Below are 22,443 nucleotides of genomic sequence, written 5' to 3'. Positions count from 1 at the left end.
ATAGGGAAATCCCTTGGGGAGAGAGGTGGAGGGAGTCCCCTACTGCTCTCAACAGCTGGGGAATTGCCCAGCAGCGGGACTGGAGGAAATCACTGCTGATTACAGCAGGACATTTAAGAGGTGCTGTCCCAAAGCACATTTTAAATGTCCCATTGTAAATTCCTGTTAGTCCCCACTTTTGTGCAGCACCGAGCTGAGATGCAGGGCACGCATGTCCTATCTTTCTTTCGCACTCTGTTTCACATACCAAACAGTCATCCATGTGAATCCTTCTTTAGGAACCTATTGGTTCCATATATAAGCGTGCTCTGTACGCTGCTAGCAACGCAGAATATTACATTCATCTGCATGAGCCCTAAACCTGCAGATGTGTTCTAAAAACATACCTCTTCAGGGTGGCATACCGTATCTTCTAAACCAAACTTCTCTGTACTCCGCCTGATAACATGCTCCCTGTCCTACTGACTGCAATCCCTGCCAGCCGCAATCAACTGCCCCCTTCAGTCATACCGATTCCGCCACTATACGGCTCAATTTGACCATTGTCTATGAGTATAACATCCAACACTCTCCACCTCACCATACAGTGCACATCTCCAGCCCTTTACCTTCTGTATCACCCCATTACTTGTAGTATGTAAGCTTGTTGGAGCAGGACCCTCACCCCTACTGTTTCCATCAACTGATTACTACATGTAACCATGGTTTTTGTATCTGTTTCCCCTGTCTTGTAAGCGCTGCGGAATATATCGGTGCTATATGAATAAAGATTATTATTAGGAATGCCCCTGAGAATTCATATAAGAACCATCCAATGAGTTTCATTCTTTTATAGGAGTAATGCAGTATGTTCCTAAAATTGTAATTTGTTCTATAAGTCATGTGATTCGGATGTGACACATTGCAAATAAGGGCACTGGTTGAAGTGGTTGAAGTAGAGACAAACTAAAATGTATAGTATGGACAAAATGCTAATATTATGGCCAGTATATTAAAGTGGTTTCCAATTACCTAAAATCACTTCACAGCCACTCTGTACTTCGTGGTTGTTGATCACCAGAATCTGTGGCTGCTGCAGCCAATCACTGGCCATAGCAGTGACCTTCAAAAGCCAGTGATTGTCTGCAGCAGTCACATGTGCTTGTCAGGAACAACCAGGAAGTTCAGAGTGGCTGTGAAACTATTTTAAGTAGTGGGAAAAACCCTTGAATGTATGTCATGGCCTACTGCATGATAACCAATTTATAGAAAACAAAACATATAGACCAGTGTGTCTGGACAAAGGCTGTTGGTGAACTTTCAGCCAAATAGACCACTTCCTTATAACATAAAACCCTTCTTTTGAATACAGTATAGGTGAAAAGCAACTACCTTATTCATTGCATCTAAATGTACTAGACCTCACCTTTTTTGTGCCCAACCCTGTTAATCCTTAACTTTTTTCTGTTTCCATTCCACTTTTTGCCACTTGCAAATTGTCATGCTTTTACAAAATAGCATGAAAATGTACAAAGTAAGTCCAAATACATGTACATGTGGTTATCAATAGCAAGAAAGGTTCTGAATTCTCATGTAGAAGCATTTTGAGTCAGGTATAATAATCATACATGACTTGGCAATTTCAACAAAAAATTCGAACAAAAAAGAGGAACAATCATGTATTATCCATTTGTGACCTCTTATTATTGGATTATAACAGAAATATTTGAGTAGAGCCCCGCTCCAGTGGTGAATGGAATGTAGTTGGGATGGATAAAGTATATTGTAGTAAGAATTTTGGCTACATGTGGGCCACGTAGTGAACAAAATGAGACATAAGGGGAGTGCCCAATAGAAATCTTTCTTGGTACTGTGTGGTATTAGGGAAACTATATGTAATTTAGATTTGACTACTTTTTGAAGACAGAAGAGCAATGAACAGCCACAGATAATAAAGAAAAGCTTCACTCTTTGTTCCTTAGGTTGGGAGCACTGGCGGAACTATAGGGGATGCTGTTGCACCCGGGCCCAGGTCCCTTAGGGGTCCCATAAGGCCTCTCTTCCCCATATAGTGAGCGCAGTACTATGAATAAACCATTATAGTTGGGGGCCCTGTTACAGATTTTGCATTGGGGCCCAGAAGCTTCAAGTTACACCTTTGGTTGGGAGCTTTGATCTAGTCCATCTTCTTGATTAATGACAATTTATCTAGAAAGAGGGTAGTGATTGTTGTTTCTACATCTGTAATGTACATGTAGCCTTTTGAGCTGCAGTAGCAGCAAAACGTACCATCTTCTTTCTTTCCTTTTTGATTTATTCTCTTCTTTGTATCTACTTGTATATTTTATGTTCATTTCAATAAGCCTATTTTCACACGGTGCACATTGTAACATTACACTCGGTAATTGGCATGACTTTCTGCTGCACACCTTTCTTGTTGCATGTTAAATGCCAGGCTTTATAATGCCCTCTAACTTTATTAAAGAAATTAAAACCTACTCTCAGACAATCTTAATAATTAAACATCCTTTGGATCCCGTTTCACGTCTAGCCTTTCTAAGCACTCTGTGATTGATTTGGATGCTGGTGGCCTATCATACGTATCTGCTCTGTTGGATTACTGCCATTTGTTCTAGTTTGAGAGAAATCACAGCAAAGTAAGAAAAATACTTTTTTAATATGTAGGTTTATTAATATTCATGAATTTATTATGCCTGCATTATCATTCATGAATAATATTTTCACATAATAATGAAATCAAAACTTTCATGACATTAGGTCAGTTGAGTGAGAAGAGCACGGCCAAAAAGTTGGATATAAATATAGACTCAAAGTACAAAAACTGGGGACTGATTTGGGGGGTCTTTCTTGAGATTTTTAGTCCCATCAGCTCTGTTATGCTGACATATACATATATATTTTATTCTTTCCCTCCAAAATTAGAATTTTACTTATATCAAGCTCTAAATGTAGTTATGCTGAAATTTTCCAGATTTTTCTCTGGGGTAAAATATACTACCATAATGAATATGAAAATGTAAAATTTATGAGTCACTAAACTATCCACAAGAGAGGAATATGTTAGTTATGCCTTAAATCCAATTATTAAAGGGTACAGTCACTCCAACCTTCTTAAATAATATATTTGCATTTGCCACCTTATAAAGACATACATTAAATGGCTTCAATGGGATGGAGCAAGGCAGCAGAATCCAAAATGAGGATTCGTAAAGCAATACATGACAGCTCGAAAAGTCATGGCTTTTTATATAGGACCAATGTCTTTCTTTTTACAAGGACGCTACACCAGTAGATTCATGTAAACTGCTGTTAGTGTCTGGAATGATCACGTCCATCGTAGGGGCTGCTCATAGCGTGGTTTTAATGTACGTTAAGTGCCTGTTCACTGTAATGACTTCATTTTTTATTTATTTTTGTAGTCGAATACTTGAGAATTTTTTTTAGGCATTTCGAGAAAAAAATGTACATTAAACATATGGAAGTGACCTGTTGTAATCTATGGGGTACATCAAGCAATACATTTTAATATATTTACTTTTTTTCTAAATTAAAGCATTTTGAAAATAAACATGTTATGGGTGATTTCTTTGTTTTGTGATTTCGAACACTGTGAAATAGTATTCCCGAAATTGCAATACCCATACGCTAGATGGATGGCTAAAATGTAATGTGAACAGCCTCCTACATTGAACATTGTTGCTGCTTAGATATAATTATAATAAAGCGACATGGTGTAAATGATCACAACTAGAGATGAGCGAGTATACTCGCTAAGGCTAACTACTCGAGCGAGTAGTGCCTTAGCCGAGTATCCTCCCGCTCGTCTGTAAAAATGTGGCTGCCGTCGCAGGTGACAGGTGAGTTGCGGCAGTGAGCAGCGGGGGGCAGGGGGGAGGGAGGGAGAGATCTCCCCGCTCTCCCCCGCCGGCCCCCGAATCTTTAGAGACGAGCGGGAGAATTCTCGGCTAAGGCACTACTCACTCGAGTAATGTGCCTTAGCGAGTATACTCGCTCATCTCTAATCACAATACAACTACCAGGGGGTAAAAAAACTGGTATAAAACCAATCCTATTGTTTCCATCAGTTGTCCTATGTAGGTTATAAAGTAATGGCAATGAGATGTTTGGTTGCTGTGGGCATCTCATCTAATTTTCTGAAATAATATATTTCAATATATTGAAATCGTAAAAGCTATCATTATTGACTGTCTCTAAAGAACATTCTTATTTTATAGTGAAGTCTGCCTTTCAGTGTCAGAGGAGTGCTAACTTTCTGATCTTTCATTAAACAGTGTGGGCATATAGTGGCCAAAGGTGGTCCTATGGTCTTCTCCTGTCTATGGAGTAATCAATAATGTAAATAGATTACATTTGGGGTTGAAAGATCTTGAAATGGCCCATATTGGGAGGGAATGTGTTGACCGTTCTGCAGAAATGGTACTTGTTGACCGTTAGAGCAGCCAGTGATTAATTGGCACCTCAAAACGATGCATCATGCTCTCTGATGGGTTCAGATGAACTGTTATAAATTGAGACAATGAGATAATATGCAACCAAGATTTCTTGTACCTTCCTCACTGATTACCTCCTCCTCTGTTCTTGCTCCTCGCAGAGTTCAAAAGTATGATGATAGGTTACTGATCTATGGCATAGGGATTGACGTGAGCCCTTCAAATCTGCAGGAAGTCTCAGTTTGCCTCAGAATATTTTTAGGCAAGCCCAATAAGTTAGCGTAGAGTAGATGAAGGTTACGTAGGTTTGGCAGTGGTCAAGCTAACACTTTTTTTCTCTGTATATTTCTATCTTTTTAATCAGATTTTTGCAGAGAGTAAGTTTAGGTGATTGACCTATTTAATGGCCCAATATATTCTACATTTAATATCTTTTTATAGAGGATAGACTACAAAATAATTCAGTTTTACCCATTGTGTATAGTCGCTTCGTGTTGTCGATCAAAGTTTTAGAACATAGCCAATCCCATGCGATAATTCCTAATCAATTCTGCCATCTCCCATTATTCCAGATTGGTCTAATGTTGACATATAGCTTGTTTTGGGGGTTTGAACTCTGGGAAATTTAATTTTAACACCATACAGTAATGTGATGTAAAACTAGCTGTTTCAATGTATTAGAGCTCACCTAAACTGTTAACCCTTTCCAATCCACTGTCTGACATCTAAAGACATTCTGATTGAAGCCTGTACAGCTCCAATGTCAGAAGATGTCCGGCAGGGTATTCTTACTGTATATTGCCGCCCGCTCTGTTGTCGTGGGGCCTCTCCGGCATGTCACATACTGCAGTACTGGCTCTAGCCAGCAGGTGGCACCATTGTATAATGGCAGAAAGAGAAAGCCCCCTAGGAAACCCTGAATCCAAAATTGGATTGCAAAGGTGTGCTTATTGCCAAGACCAATAACTGTTGCTGGTAACAACCAGTAGCTTAGACTATGATACTAGGTGTAAGGGCTCATTCACACAACTGTATGCTTAAAATCCTGTGTGGTTCACGCAGTGTTTTACCAGTTTTTGTGAGCTGGCAGAGAGACGCCTATCGCCATATGTGTATGTCGCACACAGTGCCAGGTGCAGTGTGACTTTTGTCTTTTTTTTTTTAATTCCCCCTTCTGTCTCATAGTGGCGTTGCCTATGTATCGTCATCCATATGCAATGTTTTAGTTATAGATGGTGAAATAGAGCATTCTGTGATCTTTCTCATGCACCTATCTACACACGGTGTTCACACGCTAATGCGAACGGATCAATGACAGTCTATGTACTTTCATGGACTCCATTCACCACCTATCATGCGGCCGTGTATCACGTGCGTAATACGTGTCAAAATCCCGGTCATGTGAATGAGCCCTAACTCAGCATTACTACATAATGCATTGTATATACCAAATTAATCAACTACTTTCATAAAATAAATCTAGATAAATACTGTAACATTTCCAAAGGCGAACGTTCAATTCAAATATTTTTTTATTAAACTTGCACTATAAGTATGAATTATTGTAATGTTTTTGGATGTTTTATGGAGCATGTTCGAGCTTTTCAGGCAAAACATGCTTGAGTGTTTTTATTTATTTTTTCATCTGATGATTTTCAGTCTAACATTGTACTGTAATGAGCAGTGAAATGGTATCTCGGGGAAAAAATATTCATCACTTTACTCTAAATAACCTCTTCAATCCTTTTATATTTTATTACTTGCCATTAAGTGGACATGAAAAACCTTTCTTCGATTTGTAGCATCTTAAATTATGCAAATGATGTTGAATGTAATTATAATGCACCCGTTGTTAATTATAAATACAGCCTTTATTTTCATATAGATAGTATTTATGTCATTTGAATAATTAAGTATTCTACTTCATTGCCAATTTCATGGGCAAACTATAATTCTTGTCTGTTTACTTGGAAAAAAGACAGAGTCTAGTTTATTGCCCTCAATTGTTCCACAAATATAATTCATAGTAGAGAAACGCACAGCTGAGTAATTGTTCTTGTATTTTATATACTTGCCCGGTGATGCATCTTATGAAATATTCATATACCTGTATTTTTCAGGGAGCATTTCAATGGGTGTTTTAAAATTACATTATGGGATGTTGTCAGGGGGTTCCATCACAGCTGTCGAAAACAGCATTGTGACCGGACCCCTGAACGGAACCATTCACTGTTGTGAGTGAAACGGACACCACTTTGGGGTCGTTTAGACAGGGTTTCCACTCATTTCCGTTGTATATGGAGTATAGAATAGTGTAGTTGATTATGCTATTTTATACTCCAAATACAATGAAAATAAACAGAACCCTTGTAAAATCGACACCAAAGTGGTGTCCGCTTTACTAATGACAGTGAATGCTTGAGTTTGATTACGTCCGGGGGTTCCGTCACAGAGTTGTTTTCGGCAGCTGTGTCGGAAACCCTGATGGAATCCGATAATGCTCCCTAAAACACAGCCAGGTTTAGACAGCAGGAAATAGGCCCATATTTAGTACTAATCTAAGAGTAAATTTTCTTCACATGCAGCTCTGCGTACAATACATGGGTACTGTTGTATCTTGTCTAAACCAGAAGTAGGGTTGTAGACATGGGTTGGCAGGGGACAGTAGTTCCTAGCGGCTGTTTCCAGGTCAGCTGCTGGCGACCCTGTGACTTTCCCCCCGCCGGCGGTCTCAGACTTTTACAACTGCCGGCTCCTGCTGACCCTGTTAGTGTCCTGCCGTCGGTGGTAATGTGGCATCTCCGCTCACCACCTCCCTGTTACATTTGCAGAGGTCTCCCATGGCGTCCTCCGTCCACCTTGAAGCCGTAACCCCCCACAGCCTACCATCTCATATGGTCCCATGCCATCCGCGCTGAGCTACCTCCAAATGGCACGGTTCAGGGCCTTGCTGTGCTGGATCATCGCCGCTGCCACTGGCAACGCTGTCACTCTCCCTGTTCTCCCTGCGGCCATTGCAGAGCAGGGACCACTGTCACTCTAGCAACAGTAGCGGCCGCAGTTTCAGAGTCAGCCCCACTTCCAGCAGCATATGTCTGTGTAGGACCTGGGAGGATGAGGCAGGAGGTCCAGCTCAGGAGGGCATATCTGCGGCAGCCAATCAGCCGCTGGGGACATGTCCTTTAACTTAACACTGCCAAAGCATGTCTTCACCCATTATTCTGTTGGAGACAAGATACAACAGTACCCAATACATGTGTAGAGCTTATTGGAAGTGTTTTCTAGAAACATTTCTTAGAAAGCCACAATGTAGGTATCAAGTGACACTCAAGACATAAACAAGAGAGTAATGTAAAATAAGAGCTGCTTCTCTTTTTTATCACCATTGAGAGACATGTGTGACTGTTCATAGATGCAGAATTTTCCTTACCCAACACTGATGTGGTCCTGGGCTTTAATTCTGGCTGACAGTAAATATATGGTGCAGGATTAACCCTTTCCAATCCACTGTCTGACGTCTGAAGACATTCTGATTGAAGGCTGTACAACTCTGATTTTGGAAGACGTCTGACAGGGGATTCTTACTGTAGATTACTGGCCGCTCTGTTGTCGGGGGGCCTCTCCAGCATGTCAAATATCGCAGTACTGGCTCTAGCCAGCAGCTGGCACCATTGTATAATGGCAGAAAGAGAAAGCCTCCCTAGGAAACCCTGAATCCAAAATTGGATTGCAAAGGGTTAGAGCTCCTGCAATCTAGCAGGAGCAGGTTGGGTTCTCAGCTGTCAAACACAGCCAAGGACTGAAAGGAGAATACAAAAGCAGTTTTTAACCGCTTCTGCCTTCTCTTTTACAGGCTACACAGTGCTCAATGAGCGCTATGTAAGGAATGATGATGGTCAGCCACCCATGTCATGTAATAGGTGCTGGATCCTAGCAGACACCTGATCAGCTCTGTCAATGACTACTGCCACACTAAGGTGATGTTTTCCCCTGTAACTGGGGCTCCAATTGTTGTTGCTCCTATGAATGTCACAGTTACAGTGGAAAAGTGTGAAATTGAAAAAAAAAATTGTGACTGTCCCACAGATTTCTTATATGATGTTAAAAAAAAGTTACAAAAATAAGTTGAAAAAAAATTACAGAATAAAGTAAAGTAAAAAAATTATATATATAAACACACACACATACACACATATATACGCATATGCAACCCAACGGCAACCTAAACATCCGCCCTGTCGTCTGGGATTGTACAAATTGCATATAACAATGTCCTAAACAAAATAGTGAATCCATTCCTATACTTTGTTTTAATGTAAATATAATCATTTTAAAAATGACAAGTTTTAAATTGATAGTTCTTTTTTTTACTTTTTATACATATTACCCTAATAAGAAAAAAATCTGTGAAAAAAGGTATTAGAAGTAGTCCTATATGTGACAAAACACACAGCTAAAATAATTTCGGCTTTCAAGAAAAAAAATAGGACCATAGAACCACCACGTGGGTAAAATCGCTTAAAAGCGTCTGGTCCTTTTGGACACATACTCTTTGGTCTTTAAGTGGTTGAAGTAAACTAAATAATCAACAATCACAGCATATAACATAAATCTGCTAGGATGATTTTGCACTTACTACACTCATTACAGACTCTTCTGACTTTACCAGTATAAGCCAATGTAAAATCAACATGGTGTTGTCTCGTAAAGAAACCCCCTTTCCACATGGCTCTATTACGGCATATGAACATTATACATTGGGGTCTCCCTTTCGAAGCATGTCTAAATGAACCAAAGCATAGCGTTGCTAACAAACAGCCCTTCCCTGTAGCATTCATGTAATACTATGTTTTCCCTCTATATTAGTCACGGACGTGGCTTCCTCTGGTGATAATAGCTGATTGCTGGAACCAATGTCAATCAAAAGTCTATTCCAAAGGAGTTTTCTTTATGAGATGTCCCTTTAAAAGGGAAACACTGGAAAACAATAGAGCTTCCCATTTGTAACTATTCAGGGAAGAATCTGACAGGTTATTTTTAACATTATTCCCAACATGTAGAATATACTTTAAGGCCTTAGTCAGACGGGCGTTTTTAGCCGCGATTTGCGCATGTGCATGCGTCCGGCGCTTTTTATGCGCTCGTCCGATAAATTATAGAACAAAAAATCGCAGATCGCACCTATCTGCGATCTGTGATTCCTGTTCTCTTCTGTATATGCGCTCAATGGGGCCGGCAGCAGCAGCGCCGACCCCATTGAGAACATATAGAAGACAAATCATTCTTCTCTGCCACAGCTGTAACAGCTGTGGCAGAGAAGAACGATGTTTGCCCATTGAATTCAATGGAGCGGCAATACAGCCGCTCCATTGAAAGCAATGGGCTGCCGGCGTGCGCGGGGTGAATTGTCGGGAAGGGGTTAAATATATAAGCCCTTCCCTGCAATTCATCCTAAAATGTGTTAAAATAAAAAAAAATTGTATACTCACCTTTCCGCTGCAGCCGGAGTCCAGCCGCGGCCGCTGTCAGTTCTCCTGAACTGCTTCTTGGCACTATTCAGCCGGCGGGGCTTTAAAATCCCCGCCTGCTGAATGATCTGCCTCTGATTGGTCACAGCCCTGACCAATCAGAGGCAGGTTTCACTCACACACCCATTCATGAATTCATGAATGGGTGAGTGACTGCTGCCTCTCAGCGCTGAGCCAATCAGGGGCAGGTCTGACTCACATCCATTCATGAATTCATGAATGGGTGTGAGTGAGGCATGCCTCTGATTGGCTCAGCGCTGAGCCAATCAGGGGGCAGGTCTGACTCACACCCCCTTCACACCCACTGCAGGACGGCCGCGCGGAGCTCCGGCTGCCGGCAGAAGGTGAGTATACAATTTTTTTTTATTTTTACACATTTTAGGATGAATTGCAGGTAAGGGCTTATATATTTAAGCCCTTCCCGACAATTCATCCCGGGCTCCCCGCAGCGCATTGCTTTCAATGGAGACGGCTGTATTGCCGTCTCCATTGAATGCAATGCGCTGGACAGCTCCGGCCCGTTTCTAATGAAACGCGGCTAGGAGCAGATTTTCGGGCGATTTGCGGGCGACTTGCGCGCACCGGTCACGCGATTTGCGGATGCGCATCCGTCATGCGATCCGCAAATCGCGCGAAAAAACACCCGTCTGACTAAGGCCTAACTGCAAAGACCCTTCTGCTAAAAACACTTTGATTCTTCAATGTCTAGTCGCATTCTCTGTATGTATCTAACTCCCACTCTTTTAAGGCTGTCCAGCTACTTTTTAAATCAGTAGTCTTTAGATATATGGCTTAATAGTTTCTTAACCAGTCCATTCATTGCAGTACAAGGTTTTCTATATCCTAAACGTAGCCATTATCCCTATACGTACAAAAGAACAAAGATACATTGTGATATAGGACAAATGTAGATATATGCATTTCTTTATTAAAATTGGATCCACTGTGGAATGGATCCATTAACAATGTAGGATTAATAATCAAGCATAGATGTAGTCATAGCATTCAATGTCCACAAGCACAGTATGAATTAACTGCATGTACAGTTCAATGAGTATAAAATTATCACTCCTAGAATATATACTGTACAAACATTTTCACTGTATATGCTTTCTTGTCTGTAGTTTTCTCTACATACCCTGTTTCCCTGAAAATAAGACATACCCTGAAAATAAGACACAGCATGATTTTCCAGCATTTATGAGGATGCAAAATGATTTTTCAGGCTTTTTGAGGATGCTTGAAATATAAGCCCTACTCCAAAATTAATCCCTGCTAACAGTTAATTAAAAATGTCAATTTAAATAGTGTTCAGGCAGCTATACATGTAAAAAAGTTAAACCTTTTTGAACAAAAATTAATATAAGACACTGTCTTATTTTCGGGAAAACAAGGTAATTATATGAGCGGTCATCTTGCCTATTCGCCGCTACAGCACCTGCAGATATTTGCTTTATTCTGACCTGAGAGGCGTAACCTGAAGCTTCTGGGCCCCGATGCAAAATCTGTAGCAGGGCCCCCCAACTATAATGCTTTATTCATAGTACTGGGCTCCCTGTGTGGAGAAGAGAGGCTTTATGGGCCCCCTAAGGCTCCTGGGCCCGGGTGCAACCGCATTCCCTATAGTTACGCCCCTGCGAGTCTAATGATAATCAGATGCCTGCTGACCACATGCCGACAGTGTACACAGCTGAAAAGGGGATCTCTACAAAAAAAGGAAGTGGCAGCCTATTCTCAATGTTCACTGACCAGTATGCAAACTGACAGACTCAGACTTTTTGTAACATCAAATTTGAGAAAAAAACAAAGTATCAGCAACGTACAAGAATTTAATTAATTTATAAGACTTTTTCCTACTATTGATTTGCTATGTAGAATAAAATGACTCGTCCAGCAGATACCTCCGGGGAATATTGTCACAAAAACATATGCGGTGGTCGTGAAGATATGTTTAGTTTTTCTTCTGGATAGACGTCTGTGTTGTGAAAGAGACATTTTTACTGCCGTATGTTAGACTTTTTCTTTGCTTGATAACTGTAGTGACTCGTGGCCTACTTGAAGGTCACCACCACATCTTCCTTTATACATTAGGCGCATGTACACACAAATAGCTGTTAGCTCATAAACTGGATTATGATAGCCTTGTAGAGAAGTTGTATTGAACATATATTTATAATAACTTCTCCTGATACTACAATGCAGTAAAGAAACTATTGTGTGCCGTTCATTGTTCCCTAGCCTGTGTCAAGGCCGCTCTGTTTCTTCTGTCTACTGTCCAACCAGCCAGGTATTTATGGATTAAAGGTTACAGCTGTTTACTACTGACCAGCATTATCCAATAGTTTGCAAAACAATATTACAGGATTTATATATTATGAGTACAGAACATTACTTGTGCATTGAAAGAACTTGCATTCAGCATCTGAGATGGGGCCAAATGGTTCATGCTCAATGCTGCTCACTAATTTAATTGGTTGCTGACTGTTCAATGGTTTGCTTTAAAGGGGTTTTCCGCCATTTTTTTTTTTAAATTGTCAAAAGCAAAATCCCACCCAGCATTAGGAAGCCCTTCAAGCTGTTTTTACAGCTTGAGAGTGACTACCCACTAGGATTTTCTTTCCGCTGCAAATTCGCGTTTTTTTTTCCAATTGTCAATGGGACTTTCTAATGTTAAAAACAAATGCACCAAAAACACAAGTTGCGTTGCATTTTTAACACACGAATTCGCAGTGAAAAAAAAAAACGCTAGTGGGTAGGCACCCTTAGGGTGCATTTAGACGAGTGTGGTTTACACGCTGCTACAGCAACATGTAAACCACGCTTCTATAACAACCAATAGGTTGCTATGGAAGCGCTCACACAGAGCTTTTTTTTAGATAGGACAGCGAGTGCTGGCTAGCCTGTCAGCTCTGTGCTGAGGCGCTGTCCATGGTGCTGACCACAGGTCCGCCCCCGCCCCTTGGCCATAGCATCAATGGGAGGAGGCGGGGCGGACCAGTGCTTGCCCACCCCCCCGTCCCACCCACTCCCGTTGCACAGAACGAGCGGGGAGGAAGAGAGGTGAGCCTGCACGGGGGGGGGGGGGTGACAGAGGGAGGGAGTTTAGCAGCCATGCCGCTGCCATGGGCTCCCGTATTCCGGCCTTAAAGATAGTTCCAGGACTATCTTTTGGGCCTGACGTAAAAATGCGCAGCGCTATATTGGCTTGGCCAGGCGTTTTTACTTCTCAGAAATACACCCATGTGATCTGATGCATTGGAATCCAATGCATCAGATCACTGTGCATATTGGCTGGCCGTGAAAATGGCCAGCCGATATGCGCTCATGTGAAAGAAGCCTAAGGGTGGCCATACATATCTGTCTGCTTAATGGGCTTGTTTTGTCTGACAATTACTTATCCTAACTCCCCCATAAGGCCTTAGTCACACGGGCGTTTTTTTGCGCGATTTGCGCATCGCATGACGGATGCGCATGCGCAAATCGCGTGACCAGCGCCGAAAAATCGCCCGAAAATCTGCTCCTAGCCGCGTTTCATTAGAAACGGGCCGGAGCTGTCCAGCGCATTGCATTCAATGGAGCCGGCAATACAGCCAGCTCCATTGAAAGCAATGCGCTGCGGGCGAGCCTGGGATGAATTGTCGGGAAGGGCTTAAATATATAAGCCCTTCCCTGCAATTCATCCTAAAATGTGTTAAAATAAAAAAAAATTGTATACTCTCCTGAACTGCTTCTCGGCACTATTCAGCCGGCGGGGCTTTAAAATCCCCGCCTGCTGAATGAGTTGCCTCTGATTGGTCACAGCCTGACCAATCAGAGGCAGGTTTCACTCACACACCCATTCATGAATGGGTGAGTGACTGCTGCCTCTCATTGGCTCAGCGGGACCAATCAGGGGCAGCTCCCGCTGAGCCAATGAGAGGCAGCAGTCACTCACCCATTCATGAATTCATGAATGGGTGTGTGAGTGAAACCTGCCTCTGATTGGTCAGGCTGTGACCAATCAGAGGCAGATCATTCAGAAGGCGGGGATTTTAAAGCCCCGCCGGCTGAATAGTGCCGAGAAGCAGTTCAGGAGAACTGACAGCGGCCGCGGCTGGATTCCGGCTGCAGCGGAAAGGTGAGTATACAATTTGTTTTTATTTTAACACATTTTAGGATGAATTGCAGGGAAGGGCTTATATATTTAAGCCCTTCCCGACAATTCATCCCGCGATCGCCGGCAGCCCATTGCTTTCAATGGAGACGGTTGTATTGCCGGCTCCATTGAATTCAATGGGCAAACATCGTTCTTCTCTGCCACAGCTGTTACAGCTGTGGCAGAGAAGAATGATTTGTCTTCTATATGTTCTCAATGGGGTCGGTGCTGCTGCCGCCGGCCCCATTGAGCGCATATAGAGGAGAGAACAGGAATCGCAGATCACACATAGGTGCGATCTGCGATTTCTGTTCTATAATTTATCGGACGAGCGCATAAAAAGCGCTCATGTGTCCGATACCATTGCAAAGCAATGGTTTTATAAAATCGCCGGACGCATGCGCAAATCGCGGCTAAAAACGCCCGTCTGACTAAGGCCTAACAATGCATATTACATTCATATTACAAATCAGATCATTTTTATTGCAGTTATATTTTGAATACAATTACCCCTTAATTTCTACACATTTATACATGCATAAACATAATATACATAGAACATAAAATTACCCCACCTGAGCAATGCAATTAATCATCACTATGTTTAAACAAATCATAATCACCCTCATCCCCAGCAAAAAAAGATATTCAGACACAAGCAAAGAGGAAGAAAAAGAAAAAAACACGAAATCTTCTCCACCTTCTCACCCCTCTCCTTCACCCTCTCTAAATCTTATCAACTTTTCTACAATACCTGAATGCAACCAGCACCCGATGTGAACTATCCATCATCATATGTATAACGAATAGAGATGAGCGAGCGTACTCGGTTCGGGTGTTTTTGGACTCGAGCACCGCTTTTTCCGAGTAACTGACTACTCGGACAAAACTGATTACTCCCCCCTGTTCCCCACTGCTACCCCCTGCTCCACCACGCCGCCACCCGGCGCCCCCCGAATCTTTTCGTCCGAGTAGTCAGTTACTCGGAAAAAGCAGTGCTCGGGTCCAAAAACACCCGAACCGAGTAAGCTCGCTCATCTCTAATAACGAACCATCTTACACAAATTTTCTCAAACTTAGTCAAACAACCTCTTTTTTAATATATCCCCTTTTCCAAATATAACTTCACTTATCTCTGCAACAAACTATCCTACTGTCGGGGAGGATAATATAATATGTCATTTAAAGGGCCACTCTGGTGATCTTTTCCCCTATCATCATGTAGCTCCCCCCCAGTATATATTAGTGAGCTAGTGTTACCTTGGTTAGTAATTTCTTTCTATCTGAAACTTTCTCTGCAGATGGCCATGTTATCTCAGTTCTGACCAGCTCAGATCTACTAGCTTGTGTGAAGTTTCTAGTCAATTACTAAATCTGTGTTACACTATTACACAAATCCTTCCACAGAAACTGCCTAGTGGGGGGACATAGACACTTTTTTCACAGTTTTGGATGATGATCAAAGAGCTGCTGTCACACAGTTATAATAAAGGGAAATCACAGCTCATCTTTTTGACTACATACTTGTGGTCTGTAGTCTATTTAGGTGAATAAAGAATTTAAACTGTCTGCCCAGCAGGCTAAAGGGTATAGCCTTAGCCAATGCTGTGCTGATGGATGATTGGATTGATGAAAAGTGGGAGCTGGTGCCAAATAAGCATCAGACAGAGGGCTGCACCACATGAAAATGACTGCAATACTCAAACAATGACAGGTGAGGGGATGGGGGGGGGGGGGGTACAGATGGAAAAAATGTGTTTTTGCCAGAGGGGCTCTTTAACAATATACATACCATCTGAATAGATAGTCTTCATCACTGAGAGAAGGCAAGATAAGCAAATCAATAAAATAATAGGGTACTATAGAAAGACATTTGTCCTCCCAACAAAAGCTCTTATTGGGTATGTAGTATATATTCCTTCTATACTATTGTAAACGGTGACAGTCTACATTGTAGGTATAATTGACAATCATTCCTTAGTTCTCGTCTAGCCCTTGGAGACTGGTCCGTTTCTGTTTTGACTTGATCTACATGCACATTGTTGAAGCTTATCATACTCTTTTGTGAATATCCATTTATCTTCCTATTATTGCTTGTTCTAGTCTCATTATCTAAAGAGGAAGCATGGGTGGTATTGCTTTGAAAGGCATATGTGATACTGACAACATAAATTGTACCTTGCGTATTCCACAAATGAAGCAGACATGATTGTTCGGATAGATCTCCAGATAATTAAATCATTGTGAACAGCCTAGGCAATCATTTCTATCACTTCAGGCAACCTGGCATTTCCATTCTTTTAAGAAGTTATTGCTGTAATTCTTCCCCTAACCTTGGACTACATATATTTCTTTTTTCCTTTTTCTATATGGCATAACATTTAGTGACACTTTTTTTTTTTTTCTACAGAGCTTCTTTGAAGGACAGTCAGCACCGTGGGATTCTGCAAAGAAAGACGAGAACAGAATGAAGAATAGATATGGGAATATCATAGCATGTAAGTGTTGACAGTATGAAAGTGGCACTGCATATCATTCCTTTACCGTGCCAGCTCTTGATAGTAATGACCGGGAAAATTTACCAGCATGCATTTGGAGGACAATTATATTTAAACCTCCCCCTGAGCAAGATTGTGTTTGCTTAATGAGCGCTTGAGTCTACAAATTAAATATCTAATAACCCTCCTTGACCCTGAGCAGAGCAAGGGTGGGGCTCAGTTTTTTGTTTTTTTTTCCTTCATCTCCTTATTGTCAACAGCAGATAATTATGCAACCATTTATCTAAAGTTAGTTTTTTTGTGTCTCGGAGAGATTTAGGCCTAAAATTAAATAATTCATTACACAGGCAAATTTATAACCTTTACAAATGTGAAACATCCGTGAATCGTTCAGAAGAAAAGGTTACAAATTTTGTGCCTGTTAAATAAATCATCTGAGTCCAAAGAGCAGGCATATATTTAAAAATTTCCTGTCATATAGACAATTATGCTGGAACTCACATAACTGACTCAATTTCCTCTTTTTACGTTTAGAATGTTCCCAGCGGGATTAAAAAAAAAACATTTTGAATGAAAAGTTAAAAATTATGGAAAGTCATTGAAAAACATTATTTATTATTAAATCGGAGGGATATATTGTTCGTCTGGTTCCAGTTGACTGTCTGACATGTAAACTGCAATATGATAGATATAAGGTTATGGTGGTAAGATGTACATTAGTAAATAATGAGGTATTGGTTGGAGAATTCGGATAATCTATCGGTCATTTGTAGGGGTTGTGGCTGATGGTGTCATTCCTGTTTATTTTGCTCTCTACATAAACATACGAACATACAAGCTAAACACACAGACATGCTTAAGGTAGCGTTTTCTTCCCCGCGAGCAGAAAGTTGCAATCAATTTCCGCTCATGGGCAGTAAATCACATTTTCTCACAGCATGCTACGGGCTGGATTTGCTGCAGAGTCTGGAGGCAGAATCCCGCTCTGCATTTCGCAATGCAAATCCGCCCGTGTGCAGGAGGCCTTACAATGCATGCCACGTTTGGTGTACAGTATCGGTAGAGGTCAAACGTAGGGCTGTTCATTAAAGGGATTTTCCCACCACAAACATTTATCACCTATCCACCAAATAGGTGAAAAATGCTTGATATTTGGGAGTACAACTAATGGGACCCCCAGAGATCACGAGAACGGTGCACCCCTGAGTCTACCAGAAGAAGGGACTAGTGATGTACATAATAATAATTACCTTTATTTGCAGTCTTTGTAAAAAAAAGAAAATCAAGTACATAGAAGGAGATATTTGCTGCAGATCTTAGCATGCAGTTACATCTCAGGCAGGTATGGAAATCATTAGAGTTGTGGTGTGATTAGAATAATGGTCTTGCCGCATGAGTGGTTCCAACCATGGCTTATAAAAAGGCTCTCAGAGGCTCCTTGTGTGTAGAGCACCTCTTTATCCACTTGTGTAGAGCTTGTTTACCACTAGATATCCCTCTACTATGCAATCGAAGAGATTTTGATCAGCTAATAGAGTTTTAGAGAGGACACAAAATTGGAATGTGAAAAGCTGTTTAGTTGTATTGATAAATTACCGACCACCTGGGCCATTCTGACCTGAGTGTTAGGAGGTATTGGGACCAGTGGATGTGTGAGGGCATGCACACAAGGCGACCAGGCTCAGGACACCCTCGCTAGACCTCCAGTAGACCTCCATCAATCCTGCCTTTTCTGTCCAGCGGCACACTGCCCCCTGCTGGTGTGATGGCCTGAGGGGTCATCGCATACAACAGTCAGTCAACCCTAGTAGTGGTGTGAGGGACAATGACAGCTCGGCGATATGTTCAGGACATCCTGCAGCCACATGTGTTCCTCTCATGGCGGCTTCCAAGAGGCATTTTCCAGCAGGATAATGTATGGCCGCACACAGCAAAAGTGTCACACCGGCTCCATTTTCTCAGGTGACTCGGGGATGAGCTGTTCTCGTGATTCCTGGGAGTCCCAGCAGTTGGACTCCCATTGATCAAACATTTATCATCTATCTTGTGGATAGGTGATAAATGTTTTGGTGGGATAACCCCTTTAAATCTATCTTGTCTGTCTGTCTATCCATCATCCTACCCTAAAACTCTGCAGACTTTTAGCACTGGTTCTTCCGCTATGGCACTTTTACCCCTGATGCATAGTAGCACTTTTATAAAATCAATGGACTATTTTTCACTTCTCGTCTCCCTGTTTGAAGATTTAGTATCCAGACATACCTAAAAATCTTAAAGTACGTATGCCTCATGGAGTATTTAATTTTTTTCTCTCTCTCTCTTATATTGGTTGACTCTGCAGTAATGTAAACTTCTATTGACACACACATAACTTTGAATACAAATCTTTAGATTCCCGTATTACATTAGACTAAATGTCACTTGCTGACATTGTTGACTTTTTGGTACAAGAGCTTAATTAAGCCCTGTGGTGCATTAAGAACTAGCTTGTATCTTATCGCAGTGCAAGGGAAGGACGCAATAAGGAGCTGTGCCATCAGGAAGAAAAGTAATTTATTACAGTGAGTAAGAGGAGCGAGCGCAGAGCACCTGGACAAGACCCATTTTAATTTAATTCAGCAGACAGATAGACCTTTTGGGAGTCTGCAAAGATTTAAGTTTGCAAATTCCATTCTGCAGTCCCTTACTAGCCAGGAAATACTGATTATTAAACTTGTTATAATTGTTCATTTGCCATTTCAAGCACTTTCCATTGTGAAATGTCCTGTTTTTAATGTTGGTACCGTATAAGTAGGAGTAACCGAAATATGTAAAGTTTCTCTCCTGGTAGTTTTTAGTACAGTATTATTTAGTATATATGTATATACTGCAGTTATTGTGTCCCAACCATCAGCACTGTGATCATTCATTTGAATATATCAAAGATATCCGTATTGTTAAGCAAGTAACGATTATGGGGATGTTATTCTGGTGTTATTTTGTAGCAAAACACACTAGAGTTTTCTACAATATTTCTTTCTTTTTGGAGGCCCGGGGGACATACTCACTTTTCTTTTATATTGAGTCAACCAAATTGTCACATCGAGACAGCCAAATATTTTCTTTTATTATTTATTGATTACCATTCAAGACTCACTGCGGATTCCAGGGTAAACCTTTCCATTAAGAAAGTTTTGTACTTGGCTAGACTTTTAATAGTTAGACATTGTTGGGTTTTTTTGAGAACACCAGTCATGTCAGCACCGTCTAGTTTACTCAAACCAACAAATGTTCCAAAAGAATCCCTGCACTCACTGTAGTCTGCTATAGAACGTCTTTAGTCACCAAGTGAATAAGCCTTTCTACTGGATTATAACATCTAATGGGTGAAAACAAAAATCACATTTCAACCTTAAACCTGATCTATCCTAAGTCAAAGTATCAGAATCTGCATTGTCATAAAGAGTAACCACATTAGATGTTAAAGGGGTTGTCCCGCGGCAGCAAGTGGGGTTATACACTTCTGTATGGCCATATTAATGCACTTTGTAATATACATCGTGCATTAAATATGAGCCATACAGAAGTTATATACTCACCTTCCCTGCGCTGGCGTCCCTGTCGCCATGGTGCCGTTTAATTTCAGCGTCTAATCGCCCGATTAGACGCGCTTGCGCAGAAGGGTCTTCTCCCTTCTGGTCGGTCCGGGCACGATCGGCGTTCTGGCTCCGCCCCCTTCTACGCGTCATCGCGTAGCTCCACCCCGTCACGTGTGCCGATTCCAGCCAATCAGGAGGCTGGAATCGGCAATGGACCGCACAGAGCCCACGGTGCACTATGGGAGAAGACCCGCGGTGCATCGTGGGTGAAGATCCCGGCGGCCATCTTGGAGGAAAAAAAGGAAGAAGTTGCGGAGAGGGGATTCGGGTAAGTAAAAATTTTATTTTAAATTTCAACACATCCCTTGGGTTTGTCCTGCGCTGAACAGGGGGCCTATGCAAAAAAAAACAAAAAACGTTTCGGCGCGGGACAACCCCTTTAATCTATCTGCAACTTTTAAGCCAGGCTAACATGAACCAGTCGGATTCCACATGTGGATACCTGCAGCAGAAGACCTATGATTAGAGATGAGCGAGCACCGAAATGCTTGGGTGCTCGTTACTCGAGACAAGCTTTTTGTAATGCTCGAGAGCTCTGTTCGAGTAACGAACCCCATTGAAGTCAATTGGAGACTCGAGCATTTCTCAAGGTGCCCCATGCTCAGCAAGGGGGATGGTTCTCTCTCTCTCGCTCACTCTCTCTCTCTCCCCCCCCCCCCCCTCTCTCTCTCTCCCTCTCTCTCCCCTTAAATTTACCCGAGCACCTCGTGGTGCTCGCTCGAGTGACGAGTACTTTCGAGAATGCTAATGCTTGATCAAGCTCAGACGAGCATGCTCGCTCATCTCTACCTGTGATACATTGCGGAAAGTAATTGCGCATGGTTGTGGAAGATCACAGATACGTGCGGTTTTCCGCACAGATGTGCATGTATGCACAGCATATCGTTTGCACGGAAAAAAGATCACAGTCAGGGAAACTACACCAGAAAGTAGTAGAATATCACTCAGATCAGATATTATTTTTCTATCTCTCTTTCTTACCCTTTTTCGCTCTCTCTTTCTCTTCGTCCAGCCAGAAAGACTTTTCTATGCTAGTTTCGAGTTATTCCACCACTCATACTCAATGCTAATTGCATATGGGCTGCAGAACACTCGCATCGATTGACTTCAATGAATGGAGGCCATCCCCCAGAATCCACGCTAAAATAGAGCATGCATGCCATTTGTACCTGCGAGTGTGAAGGAATAATGAAAATCCATGTCTTTCAATGCCCGCGTTTTACCTTGGGTCTTCTTCGCGGACTGTGATCACGGAAGCCACAATTCAAATCCGCTCGTGTGAGACCAGGCTTAACCTTAGATTGCAGAGATAGCATTGTAAGTCCAAGTCCATCTGAAAACTATCAGACTTCTTGATGGGACTAAATGAAAGTCCTTTCTGTAATAATTCAATCTGGCCTGAATCTATGTGTTTTGAAGATATATTGATTACTAATACTGCAATCTCATTTGTGTAGTCGTGATCATATCCACCCTTTATGGCGGCGGCCGGCCTTTCGTTTTCTCTCTGCCTGTGATTTCTCTCTCTTTGGGAAAAAAGACGCCTTTCTCTTTGGGATGAAGAGAATTTAGCAGTTGAACTAGAAGAATAATAAGTCCCAGCAGAAGATTTTCTCATTTTACATTTGATCTTTCCAATCTAAATTGGGGCTAAGGTTGAAAAAAAAAATTCTTCTCTTCCTAGATGTTATAACCCAGTAGAAACATTTATTCACTCGGTGACAAAAGATGTTCAATAGCAGACTACAGCGAGTCTTTTTGAACATTTGCTGGGAATTATCCTTCTCTGAGCACCACAAGGAAGAGCCAGGGTCCTGATTGATGGGATTTGTACTCAAGCTAAGAAAAACCTTTGAACATTTATATAATTATATTAGTTGACATGGGGGGGGGGGGCAGCTAATTTATGAATTGCCATCCCTCTCTTTTTGTATGGTTGTTAATTTTTATATATACAAATACAAAGAATAGCATTGTCTCACAATGAATGTATTAATTAAAGGGGTTACTCCACAAAACTAAGTTATCTACTAAATCTTTATAATACGGGATAACTATCTTAGTGGTGGGGATCATGAGAGCGGCAGCTCTGAACAAGTGGATCTGTAGTCAAGTCTACGCACCGACGCTCCCTTCATTTCAGTGTAACTACTGAAGATTATGTAGTTCAAGCACTCAGCTATATCATCAGTC

General features: G+C 41.6%; 1 protein-coding gene across 8 annotated transcripts in view; it reads left to right on the top strand.

Moving 5' to 3' along the window:
- The window catches only part of PTPRM (protein tyrosine phosphatase receptor type M), a 665,244-nt gene that overhangs the window by 538,192 nt on the left and 104,609 nt on the right, over nt 1–22,443 (top strand). For all 8 annotated transcript variants that reach the window (XM_066579573.1, XM_066579570.1, XM_066579568.1 and 5 more), the window contains one exon: nt 16,525–16,612. In XM_066579573.1, the coding sequence (XP_066435670.1) occupies nt 16,525–16,612 (88 nt within the window). The remainder of the gene's footprint in view (nt 1–16,524; nt 16,613–22,443) is intronic.

The sequence above is a fragment of the Eleutherodactylus coqui genome, chromosome 9 (genome assembly GCF_035609145.1).
Source record: "Eleutherodactylus coqui strain aEleCoq1 chromosome 9, aEleCoq1.hap1, whole genome shotgun sequence".
NCBI classification, from domain to species: Eukaryota; Metazoa; Chordata; class Amphibia; order Anura; family Eleutherodactylidae; genus Eleutherodactylus; species Eleutherodactylus coqui.
This window is presented reverse-complemented; position numbering and strand designations above follow the sequence as displayed.